Genomic DNA, 24,750 nt, shown 5'->3' with positions numbered 1-24,750 from the left:
TATCTGGAGATTATCCAGGATGCAAAATTCTGGAATAGACATTGTTTATCTCAGAAAGCTTCCCTAAAGGCTGTCCAAGCTAATAGAGATTCATGAAAATTAGGATCATTAGTTACCCGAGACCTTAAAACTGAAAGAAGTGTCTTCACCCTTTGGATATGATAAAAAAAGGAGGAGAATAAGCCTTAGCCTCATATAAATATGTTCCTGGAAGGAACAGCCATTGAACTCCACCTCTCCTTTCCCTATGGGAATTATTATGCTCTTCTATTTACTTATGAAGATGACTGGATCTGTGGACTTTAATGTACTTATGTGTGTGAAAAGTGATTGTTAGTGATATGATATGTGATATACAAGTAAATGATTAGATAATTTTACAAATACTTAATTTTCATCAGTAGTCATATAATTAATATATTTTTTTCCTCTTGGCGCTGCTCTTTTTGGGGATTGACTTGATCAACACATATATAAACATACATTTATTGAGGTGAGGTGAGTTCTAAAAGGCTACGGTGGCTGAGGTGCTTAGGATGCTGAGGCAAAAAAAAACAAACATTGAGACCAACCTGGACATAGCCTGGATTGATTATAGGAAGCCTATGTCTTGGCACTACACAAAGTCAATATGACGTGAAGGACCTTCCTCTAGAACTCAATGGGATTGTGAAAGACAACACTGAAAATCAACTCAAGATAGCTCACACAAGTGGCCAAGGGCTCTACACAGTATCTTAGTTGTTCCTAACACTGCACTTTTCTGGATAGAGAGCTCTGATGTGGGATCTGTTGGAGACACAGCTCAAGAATCACAGCCCTAAGTGCTCCTACCACCTGAGACCACTTTTTCCCCACATCCTGTCTAGTTCCTCCTTCAGGTCCTGGTACATCTCTAACTTGTCATACTTCTTCTTGATGTTGCTGTCAATTGGCATCACTACATGTATCATCACCATGAGGATCCAAAATTGAGGAAGACACATACCACTCATAGGGGTGGGAGGGGAATTTTTAAATTAATTTATACACTGCTAACTGCCAATGGACTTTGGGAGACTGTGCACACTAACATGAGTTTCTGAATGAAAGGTGGGACATAAATCTGCTAAATGATTAAATAAACCATGTGCATATAAATACATAACTAGACCATATGCATGTATCTCAGAGCAAAATATCTATATTGTTGGTTTCAGTGGACATTGAAAATCCTGGTTGATATAGAAAGAACATGGGAAGTGTACAGGAATTTTGTGTCAATTTGTAAACCTTTCCACTCTGATTTTCCTTTTTATCTGTATGTCTTTTTCCCCTTTAATTCAACTTTGCCTTGAGTAGAAATGTACTTTTCCATTTTTTATTAGCCCCTTTAGCAGTAATACAACTGCTAAGAGAGTTAAATATTTCAAAATTCTACACAAATGGATATTCACTGAAAACCAAAAACATTAGATAGAAATACCAACTTGTTGAAATGTCTACCTACAAAAGTAGCATTTTGTTTTCTAATTTATAGGAATTTAAACAGTACAGAATTATGACAAAGAGAAATATCAGGGCAATGAAGTATGGTTAGTCCTCAACTTATGACGATTGACCCCAAATTTTCTGTTGTTAAATGAGACATTTGTTAAGGGAGCTTTGCCCCATTTTACAATCTTTCTTGCCACAGTTGTGAAGTGAATCACTGCAGTTGATAAGAGTTGTTAAGTGAATCTGGATTCCCCATAGAAAAGTTGCAAAAGGTGATCACATGACCTTGGGACACAGCGACAGTCAGAAGTATGAACCAATTGCCAAGTATGTGAATTTTGATCACATGATCATGGGGCTGCTGCAAAGGTCGTAAGTGTGAAAAATGGTCAGTCCCATTGTAACTCTGAAAGGTCACTAAATGAACTGTTGTAAGTTGAGGACTAACTGTACACATGTATTAGTTTAAAGACAGTAACACTTATCTGCTAACTATCCCTGATGATCTCTGGAGAAGGGTGACCAGCAATCTAGGTTGCCGAATGCACAATCATTGAATTACCAATAGAAAGAAAATGGGTAGCAAAGACTTCATCAGAATAATTTGGTCAATCTTTTTCTACTGAAACATTTCACAGATGAATAAATAAAGCCTAAAAAATAATTATTAGTTGTGGATGCTTTTTCCTAATACACATATTTTATATGACTTCATCTAACAGACACATTTTGCAAGCAAAGTTCCCATACATAAAAGAGATAAACACCTTCACAAAATAACATTTGCAAACACATTCAAGGTACTGACTGAGAAAATACAAGCTAATTTCCCTTTGCATATTGAATGATACCTGATTATGTATACACATGTAACATTATATATACTATATAAATAAAGAACCTATAGCTATATTTTTGTAAGTAAGCATTATATAAATTCCATTAATTCCATTAGCCATTCTTTGGCCTACAGTGAACCACAATAAATCATGTCCCCAAAGAACACTTTAATAAAACCCTATAGATACTAATGTTCAATTTGTTTAATATAAGCCTTGAAAAACATGCAATTAAACCTATTTCATACATTTACACTGAAATAAAATTAATATTAAGAGCCTTGGTGGAGCAGTGGGCTAATGCCTCCTTAAGTAACACCAGCTGCCTGCAATTAGTGCAGGTTCGAGTCCCACCAGGCTCAAGGTTGACTCAGCCTTCCATCCTTCCGAGGTAGGTAAAATGAGGACCCAGATTGTTGGGGGCAATTAAGCTGACTTTGTAATAATGCCGCTTGGGGTGTGTGTGAAAGCCCTAATAAGCAGGCATATACATAGAATGAAGGCTACTGCTAAGCTTGTAAGCCGCCCTGAGTCTTCGGAGAAGGGCGGGATATAAATGGAATTAAAATAAAAATAAAAATAAAAAATATTGATCTAAAATATTAAAATACAGAAATATACTTATTTTGTGCAGATTTTGAGTTTCTTTACAAGCTGTTCCACATTAGGGCAAACATACTAAAATTGTTATATTACAAATATCAGTGTCAAAATGTACTGCTTACAAAATATATATGCATTATTTTTATGTGCTTTTGTAACTAAAAGCTACAAATTAAGTGTTAACTCAATTTGGAATATAGTAAAATCTAATAATATTTTTCGTGGTGTATACAGACAAATAAGATTATAATTATACAAATCAATTAAATAAATTAACTTTGAAAAATCAAATTAGGTTCTGATAATGGAGGCATTTGCAAGATTAGAGGTTGGTAATAACTGCTTTTTCTTAAAATGTTTGGGGCACTACAAAAGAGTGGCAAGGGTAGCTTTATGTGTTAGCAAAAAAAATGCTTCAATTATGTTTATAACACTACAACAGCTTTAACACTAGAATTATAAAATATGTATTTAAAGGGATAAGTATAATACATACCTTGATCTAAAACCTCCTCCTCTTCTCTTTTTGGCTGCTGTATTATAGTACCCATGTTTTCATTTTTGATTTCTAAAAAAGAAAATGAAAGATATTTCATCAAGGAATTTCATATTACAAATAGGACATAAATTACTAGAGAAATTCACAGAAATTCTTATTCCTCTATTTAATCATATTTATATAGATATTCAATCACCATGAGTTGAATCTAGATATAATCACAAAAGGCAAGAGCTTGCCTGAAAAGATACTGGCAAAAGATTAGGCCCACCGGATTTGAGCTAAAAATCTGGAAGACCACTAGATGGGAACAACAGTTGAGTTTGTTGCAGCATAGTGATTGCTTGGAATTTTGTAGTCTAACAGGACTCTTATAAAATGAAGGTATGCATACCTATTTTACAGGGAGTCTTCCCTTTCTATTTAGATAAGAGCCTGTACAGTTCAACCATTTCTTGACCGTAGTCATACAATTTGGGATTTCTGGAGATGTCACTATAAGGAGGAAAAATAAGGAATTCTGCTTCTTCTGGCTAATCCATATGCACCTAAATTTAGGTTGAATGCCATGAAGAAACAAAGTATTAATTTTTGGAAGAGAATCATTACATTTGGGGATAAGATTTAATTAACTAAAAATATATACTGTATCTATAATTGAAGAGATTGGAAACATCCATGTCCTATTAACCTATTGGTTATTTAATCTTTATTTTAGTCCCTTAAAACTATGATTTATTTAAACAGACCTAGTTTAAAAAGTATCTTTCAATCCTCAGTACCACATTATCTTCGTTTGACACAGTTTCAATATAACAAATTGCAGTTACTTTAAATCAGAGGATTGCTTTTTTTGAGGGGTGTATGTTTAACCCAGAAGAAAGGGGAAAGAGAAACACCGGATATGCGATAATCAAGCAGGTTGATTTCCATAAGATTAAACTTTATCTTATGTACATATTCAAGTGCATTTACTAGTAAAACAGAATAGTTTCATTTAAATTGAATCCCTTCATTATTTTTTTAATTTTTATGTCACTTTTCCATCCAATCTAGATAACAAAGAAAGCTAATCCAAAAGTTAAGAAAAAGATAAAGGAACAGAATTAAAACTCAATCAATAAACATTAACACTATTTTTAATTTCACATAGAATCAAACCTATTGTAATAATAGATTTTGTTTTGAATTTGGTCCATTTATTAATATTTATTTATTTTGCAAATAGTAAGATTTAGAACAAAGTATGACAATTAACTGTTAAACTATTAAATACTTCATAATGCCCTACCAGCTGAATGTACTTTGACCACCTGCAGGGCTGTGTTGGATTTTTTTCCACATTTTATTTTGGCTCCATATCTAACTTTTGGCATATTTACAGAGATACCTCAATCACCTTGGTTGACTTCTCACAAATACTCTATATACTCAGCCATATCATTCTTTCCTATAGTGGTATTAGCAAAGGAATAAATATTTTTACCTTCATTATGTCCATGGGCCATCATAATCATATCAGGCTTGACCGGAATAGGAATATTTGCTTCTTGAGGTATGCTTTTGAATATCTCTGGCTTAATGTTCTGTGTACAAGTCATGGATGAAACTGCATATTTGGCTTCCATGTAATACATAATGTAGAAATTGCACATTTCATCCCTGGCTGTGCCCCTTCATCACAATATGAGTAGAGAGAAAAGACAAAATATAAATTTTAGCTAGAGAAGAAATATACTTGTAAAGATTAATATAAAATGTAGAAGAGGGAAGGACATCTCCCTCCAATTACAAAGTTAGACAGCACTGTTCTTTAAAAATATTTCACATTAAACATGCATGGAGCTCTTGAAATAAAAGCTATTATCTCAACTGTTTGCTTAGCATTTATTAAGAACATTGTTTTTCATAGTTTTATGAAGTAGATTAGACCTTAGTAGAAATTCCTAGCACTTTCAGCCTTCAAAGCAAACTTTTTTCCACTGCCAGCTTCTTAGTTATCACTCAATCCTATTAAGTCTGTGTCTGCTTAATTGTGGCTTCGATACAACTCGTTTTTGTTTTATTTTTGCAAATATATTTCACAAGCTTCCATCAAAATGCATCCAGCAGTGCAGATTTCAATCAAGATCACTTATATGGAATGCAACAGTATAAACTATTTATTCTTGCAGTATTCTCCCCCACTGTCCTACCACCCATCCTGATGATATATTCCATTTACAAAATCATTAATAATTTACTCTTTTAATTTAGGGCTCTTCTATTTAATGCACGCCAGATTCATTGTATTGCCTCTCCCTTGTTCTGCACTTCCACAAAGTATAGATCCAAGTAAAAAAAATAGTTTCATTATGTTATTATGGGACACTAATTGTAGCATCTTTTATTTAGATTAAGTGATGCTATAATAGTGATGCTGCAATTTTCCCTCAAGTTTAGATTGCAAGCTTTTTTCCTTTTCTTTTAAAGAATTAATGCAAAAGAAAATTAATGAATACAGTACCAGTGTTTTCAACATGATGAATCCATTTATTTATTCATTACAAGTATTTCCATGCCACCCAGCTCAAAACATGCTCCTGACAGTTTACACAAAATATTAAATATAAAAGCTAAATGCAATTCAAGGCAAATACAAATCAGTGCCCACCCAAGTAATAGTCAACCACTAATCCACAAATGACAGCTCCAACAAACTTGTCTGCACTAGATCTAGCTTGCAGAAAGCTAGCAGAGAGGATGCCAAGTGCACCCCTGGGAACAAGGGATTCTGTAATATGGGGACAGACAAAAAAAGATTACTTAGGATCTGTGTTGTTTGCTATTTATACAGAGACAGAAGCATGAGCATTATTCCTCTGCCTGTCCAGACATAGCAAATTTCATCTAGAAAAGATGAAAGGAACCCCAAGCCACATAGGGCTATATTAGTTAAATCCGTAATCTTAAATTGGAACTTGAGATAATCCATACAGCAGCCAGATAATAGATATATTTACACAGCAGCACTCACTCACTAATCACCTTAGTTGCCTCATTTTGTACTAACTATAGCTTCCAAAATAGACTCATGTGGAAAGTGTTATAGTAATCTAAGTGAGTAAGTAATAAGAACATTGCTAGACTATCTTGGTCCAAACTGAGCAAAAATTAGTATATAAATCTCAACTGGAAATAGACCATCCAGAGTTGTTGCTCTTGCAACAACTCTATGGAGAACATAAGAATATGAGAATAGCCTGATTGGGTTATGCCTAAAATCTAGCATTCTGTTTCAAACAGTGCACCCTAGATGCACCTACAAGTCCACAAATAGGAAATCCAGACAGCTGCTCTCTCCCATTGTTGCTCCTGGGTATCTAATATGTGAAGCCAAATTGCATCTGTATTTGGAGGCAGCAATCAGTAATCAGGGCTAGTAGAAAATTCTCTAATCTCCTTTACCGCCAATACCGCTAGGTTGATTAGATGCTAATGAAGAAACCTTTCTTCTTATCAATATTAAATTTTCTATTAGTCATTAGGTAATTTCTAATTCTTGTTCCAGTATTGTCAGTGATGCAGAAACATGTTCTTTGCTCAATTTACCATCCATAATTCTATAAATCTGAAACATTTCTAAGCATTTTTTGCCAATGTAAACAGCCCAAATCATTGTTTCCTATGCTTACATGAAAAGTATTCATGCCTTCTGATCAACTGACTTTCCTGTTGTCCTCTTGTATGCTTTTCAGCCCCATTGTATCTTTTCTTGACACATGATGACCAGAACTGTACCCAAGATACTAGATGTGGTGTAACATTTCATAGGGACGTTAAAATATTAGCCGACTTATTATCTATTTCCTACTGACCTTTATCAAGTAAGTTGTCTTCTTTACAAATTCTGCACATTGCATAAATGATTTCATTTATTCCAATATCTCTTTCTTGGTTAACCACTAGGAATTCAATCATCATTATTTGATTACAGGAATATGAATTCCTAGCCCTAATGTGGATCACTTTGTACTTCCTGATATTGAATTGTACTTGCTTTTAACGTCCTAGTCAACAAGTCTAGAGAGAAGCAATTCATGGTCTATTTGTTTCTTTACTCCTTAAATAATTTTTATCTCCTCAGAATCAAAAACTGAGTTGTAAACTGTATAAATTGAATTAATTAAACAAAGAAACAAACTTTTGCCACCTCACAGGGTAGACTAGATTGATTTCTATATCAACCTATTAAATAGCACTAGGCCTGAAACAGATGTAGTGATGCTTACTTCTTATCTCTTTCCACTGTGAAAACTGCCAATTTATTCCTATTCTTTATTTTCTTTTGTTTAATCTGTTAGTGATTGCTCAGCTGCCCCAAGTCTTTGATGAGGAAATTTATGAAAAGCTTCTGGAAAGTCTAAATATACAATGTCAGCGACCTTATCCAGAACTACCAATGAAGCAGTTGTGAAACCAGAATGTTTGTGAACAAACATTAACTCTATCTTACTGGGATTGAGTTGAAGCTTGTTTCTAGCTCTTTAGTCCCACATAAAGTTCCAGATATTAGGCTTAGATACCCATAGACACTCTGTCCCAGTGTCACCCTGGGTATAATTGTATGCTACTTCACTCTGGAGTGATGAAGTAGCATACAATTATATCTTGCACAAGCTAGTGTTGATCTCTCCCAGCAGATGTATATAGGGGTTGAAAAGCAATGGGGACAAAGCTGAATGTTTACCCATCAGTATAACTGCTCCTTCTCTATCACTGCTGTCTACTAGGGTAGGTAACTTTGAAGAAGGAAGAAAATTGACTCTTTTGAACTATGATATTGGAAAATATTTCTGAGAATACTATAGGCAGTCAAGAAAACAAACCAATGAATCACCAGATGACTCACCCAGAGCTCTCACTTAAAGATTTAATGACAAACTCAAATTATGCTATACTGGACATAGTATACAAAGATGTAGCTTCTTAGAAAAGGTTCTAATACTGGGAAAGATGAAAGGAGAAAGAACAGGATGACCAGCAGCTTCCTAGCTGAACTCAGTTACCCATGGTGGCACTGTTGGAAGATCTGAAAGACCAGATTAGGGACAAATCATTCTGGAGAAAATCTATCTTTGTGGTTGCTAGGAGCCAACATTAACTTGATGCCACTAATCAATTAATACAAACTAAGGTAGAGTGTAACCACTACAAAAGATATCTCCAACCTTCAATCCCCATAGGCGATCCAGTACCATGGTTGAAATATTGAAATCCACAAGAGGTCTAAAATGATTGCTAGGTCCTGAAAATATTATCCAATAGAACAGCTAGTACTATTTCTATTCTGTGCCCAGGCCTGAACTCAAACTGAAAAAGATCCTATAATTTGTTTCATCAGGAACCTTGCTTCTTAAACAAGAATTAATGATATAGAAGGGGGAATGAAGACCAGTGAAAAGCTTTGTCTATCTCTCCCCCTATCAATTAATTTTCACAATTAAATCAGTTAGCCTACACTTATAAAATGATGTGGGGGTGGACTATTTGCAGCTTCCAAAGACATCAGTGCTTACTCTTATCCTGTGGCATCATGCAGCATTCATTTATTCACCATAGCAACAATAATGACATCTGTCAGGAAGCAAATGAGACCTTCCCAAAAGAGAATTGGTATCCAGTCTTTTAAAAATATGGAACCATTCCAGAAAGCTGCTTTGCCTCAGCAAGATTAGTGTTAGCCTCCTCCTTTTTAAATTCATTTCCTCTCCTTCCAGTTGATTTAGATAGCTGTCAGAAAACTGCCACCTCTTTAAAACATAAATAAAACACTGAAGTGTAATTGAGAAATAAAGCTAACTTTCCTACATGTATTAACAATATCCAAACATTGTCAATATTTTTAACATAGCACATTTGTTTTCCTTGGAAGATAAAGAAGTAGGTTATTTGTTATAACTTTAGTTATTAATGAGAAACAAGATATCGGTGGCAGACAAAACTGCTTTCCTTTTTTATTTGTTGAAAAATAATGAGTAATTAGACACTTGTTTGCTCTACACATATGAATGGGGAATCTTTTTCAACCAAAGGGTTATTTTTTGAAAGCAACTTTTCAGAAACCGTGTGTCAATTGTTGAGAACAGATGGCAAAAGAAGAGCTGGACATGACAAGCCCTGCCATTCAAATACGGTTTCTCCCAAATTTTTCTAAGAATTACTGATGGATGCAGAACAGTTGCAAAATATTGAGTCTGATTGAATTATTGTTTAGGTAACTGTTTCAGCTTCTTAGGTATCATTGTAGGCAGCTTTTTACCTATTCTATCTGTAAATGTGTCCCATTTTATTTCACACTAGTGGCGTATTTGCCTATCATCCACAACAGTTCCCTTTTTTTCTACCCAAATCAAACAAAGAGACTGGGCAGTGTACCAAAGTCAACTACAAATTCAAATCCCAAAGAAACAAACACAATACATTAAAGACAACTCATACCACAAAATCATTACTAATCTAGAACATCCAACTACTCATCAAGACCGAAGACCTGGGGAAAGATCCAGGATTTGATTACCCTTCTAAAGACGTGCAAGGTCAGGACCAACTATACATTTGGAAGCAAACTGCAGGGGTTACAAACTTGCCTCCAAGGTCCCATAAAGTGGCATTTTGTCAGTGAAAAGACTGGGGTGTCGTCCTTCCTAATGTATATGGGATGGATAGATACCGAGAGAACGGGAGGAGTCCTGCAAATAACTCCTTTTTATGTCTATTTATTTAAAAGATTTGTTTGACCACCCATCTTATATATAATAACCCTGGGAAACTCAGAGCCTGGCTATAAAATGTAATAACAAACAAAAAATACCATCAACAAAAAAGTATGATAGTGTGGTAGAATATGGTGTGTGGTAGAATCTGGTATAGAATTGCTAGTGGGAAGAAGTCTTTCAGGAGGAACTAAGAGCAAATCAATTCAGAATCCTTGCTATGTAGGAAGAGGTGCACAGTGGACCCTTCCTTAAGTGTTCACAGGGTATATTTGATAGTTATGTAGATTGTGTTTTACTCCTGCAGATTCCTTCTATAGCTGAATGACAATAAACAAACTACTCTGAGTAAAATATCATGTTGTTGTGCCTGACACAGTACCCACAGGACACCACTTCTCCATGCATTCACTGGATTCCACTCAAATCTTAGCTCAATGCTCGGGAGAAGACCAGGTTTTTATAGTTTTGTCGATAGCCAAGATTACTTGGGATCTCAGGAGGAACCTGATCTGAAGGGCAGGGTCAGTTATGGAGAAGGTAAACTTCATCAGACAGCATTTAAAGGGAACAGAATGCCTACCCTATCTGACTGTCATTTCATTTCATTTTGCCATCCTATAGGTCAGACATGTCAAACACAAGGCCCGGGGGTCGGATCCAGCCCGTGAAGTGGTTTCATGTGGCCTGCGAAGCCATCCTGGAAACAGTGAGGGAACGGCCCCCACTGCCTTGGCCCTGGCCCAGAGACCCTCCTTCTGCCAGAAATCCTCAGATCTGTCCCACTCCTGCCCGGGCCACCATGGGCACCCTTGATGCGAACGATGTAGAGCTGGTCACGCCCACCCAGTAGGCCATACACACTCTAGCCACACCCACCCAGTAGGCCACGCCCACCCTGGCCATACCCACCTGCCCCCGAGGGCAACCGCAATGCTGATGTGGCCCTTAATGAAATTGAGTTTGACACCCCTGCTATAGGTGATAAGCAGCGCCTTGAATTGCTTATAGAAATTTACTGTGAGGTATCAAAGATTTATAAGAGGTCATGGAGGGCTATTCACATCCAGAGTCCATAACTAGTCAAAAATAAGCACAACCAAGTTGTCTCAGTCTTAATTTGCTTGAGGACCACAGTGGAATGGACACTATATGAAGGATGGGTTCATGTGATTTTTCATTTAACCATCTTGCTTATCAATGGAGTTGCCAATCTCAATTGCGGCCTATATAGAACCGGATTCTATACATACTATATATTTTGAGTAAAAAAAGCTCTTATATGGGTTTAATAAGGTACTCAAGCAAGAACTCTCTACTCTGCTCTGCCCTGCCCTGCCCTGCCCTACCCTACAAGTTTTATAGTTGGTGAATTTGGAGATGAAGGTGATCATTTTTGTGCCATATTACATTAATTCTATGAACAAGGTACAGATACTATATTTTAGAAACACTATCTTCATCATGCTACATGTTCACCACTAGAACAAATTAATTCTTTATTCCTTGAAAATGAACTAATTTTCCATAATCACTATGAATGGTAGCATATAATGCCTTTAAAAATGATCATTTATACATCCAAATTTCATTTGGATATGTAACATGATATACACTAATTGATCCTAGCTGATTCTACTAAATTGCAGAATAGATGTCACTGTAATGGCTTCACACAAATACTGTGTGTACTAGATCAAATCTGTCAGGCTTCAGAGGGCTCAGCAACAAATGCTCACTCTGCAGACCTACAACCCCTTATTCACTGCTTGGCTAATCTTGGCAGACGATTCTTAGAAACCTCAGCTAGATGAGAGTCTTTACTGGAAAAAGATTAAATCCTGTAACACAACAGTTAACTGTCGTAGCACAATAAGGAATTCTGACCATATTATGTCTACTCTCCAAGATTTAAACATTTGGGCTTTCTCAACCAACTGAAATTTGGCCAGTCTCTTGATAGCTTTGATACAAATGGAATACATTTTCACAATGCTACTCGCTAACCTCAAAACTGATGGTTCCAGATTTGTCAGTTACATTATTAGCCACAACAATGATCTGATTAATGGGAAGATAGAAAAAAATATATCTTTGGGGAGTCTTCACCTGTAGTATCAATATCCGGATCTGTTTTCACTGCCAAAACAGGAGACATCAACAGTTAAGACGTTCTGCATGGAATAACCATTTTGATTCTCAGACTTTTATATAAACACTAACTTAATACAAATATTAACACACACACACCCTATATAAGTTTCTGAGGATCTGCCTTCACCAGTAAAGACGCATCTTGCAGCCAGAATATCACCATACTTGACTTCTACAGGATTTTCCACAGGATAAAATGCCTGAGAAATGAAACAACATGAATAATAATTTCAAGCTGTTAGAAAATTGTCTTTCCTCTATTATCTTTATTAACCATTAGAAATGAATAAAATGTATCATTGGAATGTGTTTTGTATTTCATATTTTGGGCTTCTTTGGTATACAATTTAAACATATTTTCTTTTTTATGGATGAAAATAATTTATTTTATATCATGAAATAAACTTAAATCTCTTTCTTTATTAATAAAAATTTATTATTTGAAGCTTGCCTAAAGATGGAAATTCTGCTTTTCTGCCACTTTCATAAGATCCTGTAAAAGGAATAATGTTGGGTACTGTAGTAGCACTGATGTTGGTTGAATTTTGTAAACCTAACTTATTGGCAAGTCAGAGACTCACTGGGTATGTTCTTTACTGTGTCAAATGATCTATAACACACAGCATGCAACCACTTTAAAACACACAAATTTTTCCTTCAAGACAAAAAACAGAATAGACTAGAGACTACTCTTTATAAAAACAGGAGAGAAAAGAAATTATGCCTCCAGGTTATTTACCTTAAAAAAAATACTTGTTTAACAGGTTAGGGCATTCTCCATCTGTATTAGTTAATTATACAATATATATGGCATTAAATTATATAAATTGTAATGATTAAAATGTTACTGATAAAGTTTTATCTAATTCTGTGACAGTAAATGGAAGGGATGTTATGACCTGTTTTCAACAATGTAGCTGAGTGCTGTCCCCATTTCTTTCTATTTGCCAAAAATAGACATAGTAAAAGAATCCGATGAAATAAATTTAATACCAAAATGTAATACATGGTTTGTACTTAACTGTACAGTAATACATATTATTTAGGATCAACTACAATATTAAAGATATCTGACTGCATATTACTCATTGTATCTCTCCATTTTTTCACGTGTATAATATTAAATATACATTAAGTGTCTGCGTATATGTATTAAAGAAGCTCTCTATTTTCACCTGCATTAGAGTACTTTATAGCATTTTATATTCTATAAGTACTAAGTGGTGGTTATTTCTGAGTAAAGTGACAAAAACAGTTTTTCTAGCTCAAAATTTGGCTACACAAATAACACACACACAAAAATGGAAATACTGCAAAGTGTCTTACATTGCATATATAGTTTTCTTGGGTAGCTTACTCATATACCCTCTGCAAAAATGGAAGTAAGCAAAGCAGAATGAGAGATACAGACATTTGTAGTATGAAAAGGAAAAAAAAAACTCTAGTGTTTGGTCTCTATTTTTCTTCAGTGATACTCATCCATTTTCCCTTATCTTGGAGCCTGATGTAAGATAAAAGGTCAACTAAAATGCTTGAGAAATTATTAATGGATATTAATGGCTGCCTGTGATATTATTTTTGTCCATCTTTTATATAAAGCTGCAATCAATTCAAACTACTTATCTAATGTGCCATTTTAATTTTTTTAGGTTTAACCTGCAACTACTGATTTAGTGACATTAGTAATAATAAAAGTATTTTTATTGGGTAATGTGCTTATATTTAATTTTGTCTTTAGGCAAAGTCCTTGGTCAAAGAAATTGACTCTGTGATCAACAAGGCCAATGTCTGCATCTCCACAAAGCTGAAAGACTTCAGAACTGTGGTTACCCTTTCTCTCACATGTGGTTGTGAGTCCTGGGCACTGTAGTAATGACACATGACAAATTTCAGATGTACATCCTACATTCCGCTCTTGGCATCTGTTGGCATGATCATGTCTCCAACCTGGAGGTCTTGAATTGCATGGAGTTCACCAGCACTGATTCCCTGATTATCAGAGACCCAATGTGGTGGGTGGGACACATCACTGTAATGGATAACTATGTATGCCTCACCAGTTGCTGTATGGTGGACTGGAGATTGAAGTGACCTTGAGGTCATCCATAAAAGTGCTACAAAGATGTTATGAAGGAAACACAGTTTTCAGGCTGGGACAGTAGAGCCACCTCAGTGTTCGCAAATGAATTGTGCAAGCAGCATGTCTTCTTTGAATCCAAAAAACTACTTATTATAGGAACAAAACATATTTTCTTACCACAACATTTCCACAACATTTCTGTGAGATGAAAAGGGCTGAGAAAGGGGCTTCCGGTTTTTGATCGTGGCGCTGGCAGACATGTGGGGAGATTGTTCCCTAGACCGTCTGGTTTTCTCCTGCCGGGGGACCCTGAAAAGGGTCGAAAGTCGCCCTAGAGGGGCGACGAGCATGAAGAGGATCCCTCCCAGTTGATCCCAGGCAGCTTTTTGAACTGACGGGGAAAAGATCGGCCATTTATGGCCCATCATTAAACTGCTGACAGCCAAGGCCAAACTTACTAACAAGCACTTGAAAGCAATGTGAAGAAATTGGGTGAGACTTTATCTTCTCTCCATCCCAAGTATTTTTCCTGTTAAAAACTTCTTGAAAATTTATTCTCTGCCAAGGAGAGAGGGAAGGAAAAATTTTTCCCACCCTCTAAAATGGCAGCGTTTGATTACTTAGAAGAAACAAAGCTTTGAAAAAATCAACTTAATACAACTGGATATTTATTTTCTGTCTGGAACTTGGCGACCCAAAAAATTCCTATTCTTATTGGAATCTGTCACTTTTGTTTTATTTGCAAAAAAGAACTTAAAGTGGATAAGATTTTAGTTTGGGATTTGAAAAAGACTCTAAATGCTATCGGTGATATTATGTGGCGAGTTTGGCATATAACAGTTTTATTACTTCTGACGAAGAGTCTTGTTTACAGCCCAGGTCTGACCTTGGTTTTATTTATGACAAACCTAGCTTTGAGGGACAGCTGGACAGTGAAACTGGCTTTTAGGAATGGTGGAGGTGAACATTTACTGACTCTTCCTTAATAAATAGCCTCCACCAGAAAGATCATTTTAACTACATCAGAAATAGAGGATGGTTTCTGGATTCGGGATATGTTTAAACCTATACTTGAAGCTATTCTTGCAAATATTGAGAAACTTAAAGCTAATTTGAAAGATAAAGGTGACAGCTTATCTCCAGAAGGCAGCTAGAAAACTACTAACCCAAAAAACAATAGAAGTGCAACAAGTGAATGCCAATGCAGAGCTCTACAGAACAACAAGCACGGTCTACCGAAAATCTAGATAATGACACAATAATTTCAAAACTGAAAATAACCTTCAACGAAAATCAGAAGAAACCTGAGAAAGAGAAAGACCAGATCGAATTGAAGACAACCATACCAGAACAAACATGGGGACCTGGGAGATCAAGGCGACTTAATGATTATAAATGGGCCAGACCTCTTAGAAAATTAGCAACTAGATGGTCTCCTTTAATCCACATAATATACACAATAATGAAGAGAGACCTATCTGATGATTTAAAAGCACTGATATGGAAACCTGGCTGGCAAAAGAAGAAAGCTAGAATTAGGTTGAAAAACTGGGCCCCTCTAATTTATTAGAGAGGATCCTAAACTGTCAGTTAGTGGGCTAAAGGGAGATTTTGAAATAAAAGGAAATTTGAGTACTAGATTTAAAATAGTTAGAAAATAGTAAAAAACAGGGGATTAATTGGTTGAATATTAAAGGTTTAGATTAACAAGAGAAATTTAAATTAACTATAAGAAAATAGGTTTGAATTATTGATTAGCCCAGTCTATATAGATGATGGATCTGAACTAATAAAAGATACTCTATTATTAAGGCGGTGATCTATTAGGATGGGAAGTAGAAATGTTTATGGAATAGAATAAGAACATATTTAAGTTTTAATAGGTGTATTTTAGATATTAGAATTTTTATGAAATGAGATAAAGAAAATTTAGGTTAGCTGAAAATTAAATACTATGGTTATTAAAGGTTAAATTGGAATACTGTAATTAAAAATGAAAATTGGTAAAATTTTATAACAGGACATTGATTGTCTATCGAGATCTATTAAGATATGTATAAGCAAAAAGAAAAAAATGTATTTATAAATGTGATAATGAAATTTTACTGAATTTTGATATAATTAGAAATTTATTAGCATAAATATGAAATAGCAAATGTCAAGGGAAACTGAGAAGCAATATTTGATGGTGTAACCTGAAATATTCACTAATGATTGTATTACTGATATATTGTTTAACTCTATTACCACACTGCCTTCTAAAATGTTCTTCTTAACCCTATAATATCTAATAAAACCTTTTTTTTAAAAAGGGCTGAGAAAGGAGGGCTGTTTCAAAGTCTTCTAGTGACCTTTCAAAACTGAGTGTAGAACCTTATTTTCCCCATTGCTTTTCCAACATTTTAACCATTCTATCATGATGATTTTCCTGTTTACTTTTATATTCTAACTATTCACCTGTCCATTAAATTTTAAGAAAACAGAGTAGTTATCCTTTCACAGTGAAGCACATTAACTCAAGATAGCTTTAAAATGCAAGTAAACATACCTGTGGCAGTTGAGGACTTTGGTGGCCAATCGGCGTCCATTGACCATCTCTAACTCGATACCCACTTACTACTTTTCCTGCAACAAAATTTATTTATTTTGTAAATTAACACATTTTATGGACTTAAACCTTGTGTTGTACCATTGTTTAGCAAAATAAACATGCATAAATAACAAAAACACTTCACAAGTTCACCGTTTAAACCATATGACAATGCTAAAGGTTTGGATCACTGATTTTTTTCTCTCTACATTTTCCTCCTTAGAAATGCACAGATCATCCCCACATACTTATATTCATATTGCAGTGCATAAGATTTTATAATATGATAACATTTAATAGATTAACTTATAAAAAGCTATGTAATTAATTGGACAAAAAGTGTATTATTATACATCAGTTATATAGTAGTTGTTTATACTTTTATGTTATAATTGTTTCAGAGTATGGCAACCTGTGTTCAAAAAATCTGCACTATCAATATTTTGAATCACCTAATCACAGTAAAAAATTCTAAAAGAGTTAAATTGGCATTTGTACCATTTGTCTAAACCTTATACTGGCAGAACTGCATTCGTGGAAAAATTCTGGACCAGCCCAGTGAGGGTTAGTTTAAGTGTAACAAAACAATGAACTCATTATGTAGTGATTTTTGTGGCTGACTCTAATAAAGTACTATCTCACCTGGCTTGATATATCGTTAGCTTCCCTCAGTTAGGACAATGGTATCTGGTGCAAATAACCAAACAACCAATAGGATTTTCTGCACAGCTACTCCTCACTTAATGACAGTAATTGGGAGTGAAATATCTATCATTAAGTGGTGTGGTCATAAATCTTAGTGATGGCAGTTCTGGCAATCCCCATTAGTTACCATTATTAAGCAAATCACTGTGAGTTGTTAAGTGAAAACTTCGCTTAACAACTGACAGTGATCAGGACTGGCTTCCCTACTGACTTCGCTAGCAGAAAGTTGGCAGAGAAGACCCCAAATTATGGTCATGTGATTGTGGAATGCAGTGACAGTCATAAATCCCGTCTGGTTATCAAGTGCCTAAATCATGATCACAAAACCACAGGGGTGCACAACAGCTGGAACTTTAATGATTGACTATAAGTAGCACTTCTTAAACATCATCGAAAATTTGAATAAGCACTGAATGTTTAGTCATTAAATGTGGACACTCATATCACTTTACTGCTATTTAGTGTTTATCTGGATTTCTGCGGCCCAGATATGGAAACTGTATACTAAGTAATATGAATATCTATCAATCTGGACCAGATAGTTAGCAGATGTATTTAAGAGGATTCCTGCCCTAACATTCTTCAGTTTTAAGTAAAATTAATATACATGTACGATACACTATGTGTGTATGTCCGTTTGTGTGTGTGTGCACGCATGCGTGTAGTGTAGATATTATAGAATAATTTACATTACTGTTAATAATAATAATCCAATTCCATCTCATAACTTTCAGTAGGTATTACTATCTCAATCAGGATGTCCAACAGTGGTTATAAGAATTAGGCCTAAACTACTAAGGAAAGAAAATTATCAATTAATGTAAAGACTTACCTAAGTGATGGGTGTGCACTCTATAAGCAAATGGATGCATTGGATACATTTTGTAATGGCACGCAATATCTGCATTAACCACTGTTAGAAAACAGATATGAAGGACATTAAAAATTATGCTTACATGTTGAAGACAATGAGAACTATGGTTGCAAAGTTAAATGAAATAGTTGGCAATATACTAGTACCAGCAGGGCTGTGGGCAGAAAATTTTCTTGCATATATACACAAATATCTTTGCAAGGTGTTTCATTCACGCATTGCCATTAATGGCTATAGTGCTTGATTAACTGAAGAAACATGTATTCATATATTCATATGCATAATACTGTTCTTAACATACAGAGTCATTCAATCAATCCACAAGTACATGGAATTATATCAGCGGGTTTGGGTTAGGGAGGATTCTGTTTGCAGATAATGTTAAACAGATATTTCTTAGCAAAGTAAGCTGTTTTGAGGTTTAAAAACCCTCAGTATTTTAGAAATATGAGTCCAAGATTAGGAAATGTGGAGTAGGAATGGGAGAGAGGCTGGAGAGTTCAACAAATCTGGAAACACCCAAAATAAGGGACAGAAGTCTAAAATCTATGAAACTAAATTGATTCAGAAACTCACTGTAAATTGGTATCACAATTACAGATCAAAATTTAGTAAAGCAAATTAGAGATCCAAAATGTGCACATATAAAGAGGATATATAATGCTTTAATTGAATTGGATTCGGAAACGGAATTGGTTAAAGATTGCATGATAAAGTGGGCACAAAATATTCAGGAACCAATCTCGTTGGACACCTGGGAGATAATTTGGGTCAGAAATGTTAAATTTACCCAGGCTCAAAATTTAAGAGAAAATTTTTACAAAATGTTTTATAGATGGCATCTGGATCCCAAGAAGTTGTCCAACATGTATCCTAATCTGCAGTCTAAGTGTTGGAGGTGTGGTAGCTTAGAAGCTACCTATTTCCACATGTGGTGGACTTGTAGAAACATAAAAGCCTTCTGGATTAAAATTTGGTGGAACATTCAAAAGATTTTTAAGAGGAAGATAAAGTTTTCCCCGCAATTGTTCTTACTGGGTATTGTTGTAAATTGTGATGTCAAAGAGACTAATCTGATGTTGAACATGATAACGGCAGCACGGTTACTGGTGGGACAATATTGGAAGAAGGACAATCTGCCCACGGTAGAAGAATGGGTGTTTAAAGTTTCTAATCTTGCAGAAATGTCCAAGATTTCTGCTTATTTAAAGGATCACTCACAGGAGAGATATATTTCAGTTTGGAGGAGATGGATAAATTATATTGAAAACAAATATGGGACCAAAAAGTTCCATTTAGCTTATGAGTAGAATTTAGTGGGATATTGTTATTGTTAGTAGTTATGCTAAGAGAGAGTTAAAGCGCAGTACGAATTTGGTTGATTGTATATTGTGTAAATTTTTATTTAGAATATGATTGTTGTAACTATAATCCTGTATTTAGCTCTGGGAAGTGGGGGGGGGAAGTGGGGGGGGTTGGGGTGGGAGGGATTTGGGGATATATTGTAAAATATTGTAAAACTCTTTAATAAAAAAAAAGAAACTCACTGTAAATATTAAGTATAGTTTCAAATATGGGGTCTACGCTAAGGGTACTTAACCATGGAAGTGAAAACCTTCAGTCTTTTGCTTGCAACCAATGAGACAAGAGAACCCTGAAGCTGAGCCATATTAACTGCAAGCTATAGTCTATTGTGAAACGTGGATAAGAATTAAGAGAAATTAATGATAGTACATTGTACACTGTATGATTTGTTCCTTCATTATGCAGAAATACTTTCGAGGCTCACTAATTTCTGTGTATATGTGTGTATGGAAAGTCAGAGAGAATGAATATGACTTAAAACTAAAATAAATACCTAAAACGTTAGAATTTTAGTAATGCAACTCCCTTTATGTTTGATTACAAGTGCGTGCTTATGTATACGTATTCCCATCATTAAAAAAAACATGAAAATTGGAAAAAGTACCGATTAAAGCAGGGGTCTTCAAACTTGGCCCTTTCATGACTTAAGGACTTCAACTCCCAGAATTCCTCAGCCAGAGTGCCTGGCTGAGGAATTCTGGGAGTTGAAGTCCACAAGTCATAAAAGGGCCAAGTTTGAAGACCCTTGGATTAAAGGAATATTTTTTTCCGTTTTACAACCCTGTAGTCCCTATGTAATAATAATAAAATGCATTTAGATGTCAGTAATTATCACAATTTGATACTTTTTTTCTTAAATTGCAATGTTCATGTTCTGATATGATAATCAAAGAAACTAGTATCATAACTAATTCTAATATTCTTCTAATAAAGCTTTTAGTAAAAAAAAGTCCACACCAGTAAGTGTTACACTGTTTCAAATGAAAAGATTGCAAAGACTGAGGGACACTGGGTGGACGTATTTATTCACCTTTTTCTCCAGGTGGTATAACAGTATCCACGGACATCATAAGATACATGCCAGCAATCAGAGGCTGTCTTTAAAAGAAAAAGAAGAAACCCGTATCACATTTACATATATTGTCCTGATTTATGACTTAATATATTTTTGCTCTACTAATAACAAAGCAACTTTAACTGAATCTACCTAATCTGGATGGATGGCTGTTTATTTTAAAAGAAAACAGCTATTTGGCCACGTTATATCATTAAAGAAACTGGGATTAAAGAACAATTCATAATCAAGCAGCAATGAGTAGTAAAACTAGATTTGTGCTAAATAAACTTTTTCCACTGAAAGCTAAAGATAAAAAAGTAGTAGTTGGTAATCCTTTCCAAAGAATATTTACTTTGGTTACATATTAAGTCAAACATTTATTTTTCAAGATGGAAAAAACAACAAATATACTTTACTCAAAATTGCCTTTCTACAATTTTAGAATTATATTATCAAGTCACTTTGAAGAATGTATTCATTAAATAATCTGTCTTGTTACAGGATGTACCTGGACTATCACTAGAATTTTATTTTGTTAAAGCACATATTAATCCTTGCAAAAGAATTGGAGAAAATATTTAAGAAACTACATGAAAGATACTTACTTTTGATTAGTCAGATGTAAAGTCACTCCAGAACAGTCTTTGTGTTTATCTGCAAAAATATTAAAATGGAGCTTAAGCATAATATTTTTCTTGTTAGTATTGAATAGATGACTAGATAATTGCTTTTTAGAAATATCAAATATGAAGACCAAATGTTTATAGTCTAAAAAGACAAGAAGTCCAAAGGAGAGGACGAAAGAATCTTTTTTTTTTAAGTCCCTACTTAGGGCTTCTTGTCTTTTTAAACTATAAACTTTTGGTATTTCTCCTCATCTTTTAAACATGCGGATTGCTTTAGGAGACAATATTTTTTAGAGAAAATACTTTAAATACCTAGAACATAAACAGTTAACTAGTTAGAGAAAAGCTTAGAAAAGCACATGAGAAAGGAAGATCATTACAGAGATATGGGAAATTAGAATTCCTTTTAGAAAATGCAGATCACATTATAACTTTTCTTATTTCATCCTAAAACAATTTAATAATTTAATTTAATAATTTGATTTCTATACCGCCCTTCTCCCGAAGGACTCAGGGCGGTGAACAGGGCAATACACAATAAAAAACCAGATACAAAAATTAAAAAACCATTAAAAACCAATTAAACATCATGCCCATAAAATCAATACATAATTAAGTTAAAAACTAATTTTAAAATCCTGTGAAGCAGTTTAGTTTTATTTTACTAAGTCAGAGATGTACCATTGACTGATTATAATTTGCCAAGAGCAACTTATTATCTTTAGCCAAGCAAAGAACAGGATTGTTTTTCTAGATCTGGTCAGGCATTGTTGATCCAGAAAGGGCAAAAGGTATGAGAAATAGAAACAGCACTAGAATAGGGAATGTTATACATGCATTTTCTTTAGATTAAATGGTCTTATAACAAACATTCATATATTTCAGTTCTTAATTCATTAAATAAATTCAAAATAAACACAGTAGTTATAAAACAACATTGTGGGAGATTTCTAAGGAGGTAAAAAAATCATACGTTATTGCTATTTTCTGAAATTTACTTTTCCCAAAATTACAAGATTGCAGAATTCACAAGCCACCATTATCACATTTTCATCTGTAGTAAATAAAAACAATATGTGAATAAACTAACATCACAAGTCAAAAACCCAGGGAAATAATTGCTACCTCTAAATCCATATAGCTTCCCTACTTCAAAAAAATTGCCTGCTGTACTAATGCAAAATAAAATCGTCAGCTTTGTGTAACAGTTTTTTATTTTTGCAAATAACACATTCCTATATTAAATAATATGATATATAAATATTCTAACAGAATTTCAACATATGTACCATTTTTTTTTAGTTCCTATGCCTCTATTTTCAAAAACGGCAATGTCTAACCAATTTTGTCTTGGAAAAAACAAGATCATAAAATTTCCTTTCTTGGCAAGTACTACATATGCTATACGGGTTGCCTGAACATAATGAGCCTTATAGAGCATATGTTGGTCCCCATTTGCCTCTCAGTCTAGGATAATTCCTTTGATTTTTGCATTTCAGTTAGACAGCAACAATATATTCTATTAGAACAAGTGAATTATTAGCTTCTATTTGCCCTATGGCAATGAGTGGAAAATGTATTCAACCTACTCTCGGAAGCAGATTTCTTTCAAGCTGATTCTCTAGGCAGCGTTTCCAACAGAGATCAAAGAAGAATCTATGCTTACTACTGTGGATTTAATAGCACTTCTGAACTGCAGACTCTCTATAGCAAAATCCATTGTGATAGGAGTATCAGCTCCTGATTCTTTGAACACTAAAAAAAATAAATGGTAACTGCCATTCAAACGATACATTAAAGGCTTATAAAACTAAAAAATCCTAAAACCCACTTATTGTACCATGGTTATGTTTTTTAAAAAGCCCAGAAGAAATAGAAAGCAATTTTCCACTCCTAACTTATTTGTGAAATATTACACATGGAAGTAGTGATAAATGTACCCAATGTTAATAAAATCGTTTGTTACTGACTATTTTAAACTAGACAAAAATACAGGGCAAATGTAGTCACAAATAAGAAAATGATAAAAATGTTTACTTAAAAGTTTATCTTAAATGTCATCTCTTGCTACATAATGTATGAAGGCATGTGGAGGAATGCTTGTAGATACACATCTAAGATATATTTATAAATGCACATTTCAAAAATTAGGAAAGAGTCTATATATCTAAATAGGAAATGGCCATTTAAAGCAAAACTAACTTTTTAATTAAGTTAATACTTATGATAAAGAATACAATAGATTTCGATCTTGTTTTGCAGTTTTGCCAATGTAGCTTATGACGAAGACCTAATGAATCTTATGAAGACCTGCCCCTGAATAAAGAAATAGTGTCTTGTGCATAACAAACTTTGTTAAATTAAACAGCTGGAAATATTGAGGTAATGTCCCATGATGACTGTAATTTTCTTGGCAGTAATATGGAAATGGTTAATTTTTTTAGTCTAGCCTAGAAGTTCCTAGCTGTTTCCCATTCAAACAATAACAGTTTCAACATTGCCTAATTTTTTTTAGGAATAATCAAGATCATTTCTGGCAAAAATGTACTGAGAGTGGAAATTAAAACTATGTCTAATTTTTCCAGTCCTTTATAAGCTCTTCATTGGAATGTATTTTTACTAAAAACAAATTGGAGCTTTTAAAAACAGAATAAAATATAAACATCAAAATGAACAGAAAAAAATAATCGGATTATTTTGGAAGAAGAAAATCACATGTATGTTAACTAGGTTTAATTACATGGATCAGAGAACATGTTGAAAAGAACAATAAAGACTCTACTATAAACTCCTCAATGCAATTTAGCCTTAAAGAGAATTGAAAGGGGGGAGAGAGAGATAAGTAATCTACAAAATATTATCTAAGTGCAGTTAAAATTAATTTCAGCTGAACTAACAGTGACTACGAATTACTAATTTGCTGCTATTATCAAGCAGAGGCCTTTGGCATTTATAAATTGGAATCCATTTTCACTTGCTAAAAATTAAACCCACAGACACAAGATACAATCATTACTGGAATGTGTTGCAACGGCATGCTGTCACAACTATGAGATTTACATGAATGAACTACCAAAATGGTCTATAATATTTGTAAAACTGAAATAAGATTCAAAGAGTCTAATAG

At 34.3% G+C, this 24,750-nt stretch overlaps 1 protein-coding gene across 7 annotated transcripts in view; it reads right to left on the bottom strand.

The window, feature by feature from the left end:
• The window catches only part of PAM (peptidylglycine alpha-amidating monooxygenase), a 152,869-nt gene that overhangs the window by 42,849 nt on the left and 85,270 nt on the right, over positions 1–24,750 (bottom strand). For all 7 annotated transcript variants that reach the window (XM_081320261.1, XM_081320264.1, XM_081320265.1 and 4 more), the window contains 7 exons: positions 21,603–21,651; positions 20,971–21,038; positions 18,534–18,614; positions 16,955–17,031; positions 12,423–12,526; positions 4,904–5,091; positions 3,415–3,486 (listed from right to left, as the gene is read on the bottom strand). In XM_081320261.1, coding sequence (XP_081176387.1) covers positions 3,415–3,486; positions 4,904–5,091; positions 12,423–12,526; positions 16,955–17,031; positions 18,534–18,614; positions 20,971–21,038; positions 21,603–21,651 — 639 coding nt within the window. The remainder of the gene's footprint in view (positions 1–3,414; positions 3,487–4,903; positions 5,092–12,422; positions 12,527–16,954; positions 17,032–18,533; positions 18,615–20,970; positions 21,039–21,602; positions 21,652–24,750) is intronic.

Source organism: Vipera berus, assembly GCF_964194415.1.
Source record: "Vipera berus genome assembly, chromosome: 2".
Lineage (NCBI taxonomy): Eukaryota > Metazoa > Chordata > Lepidosauria > Squamata > Viperidae > Vipera > Vipera berus.
This window is presented reverse-complemented; position numbering and strand designations above follow the sequence as displayed.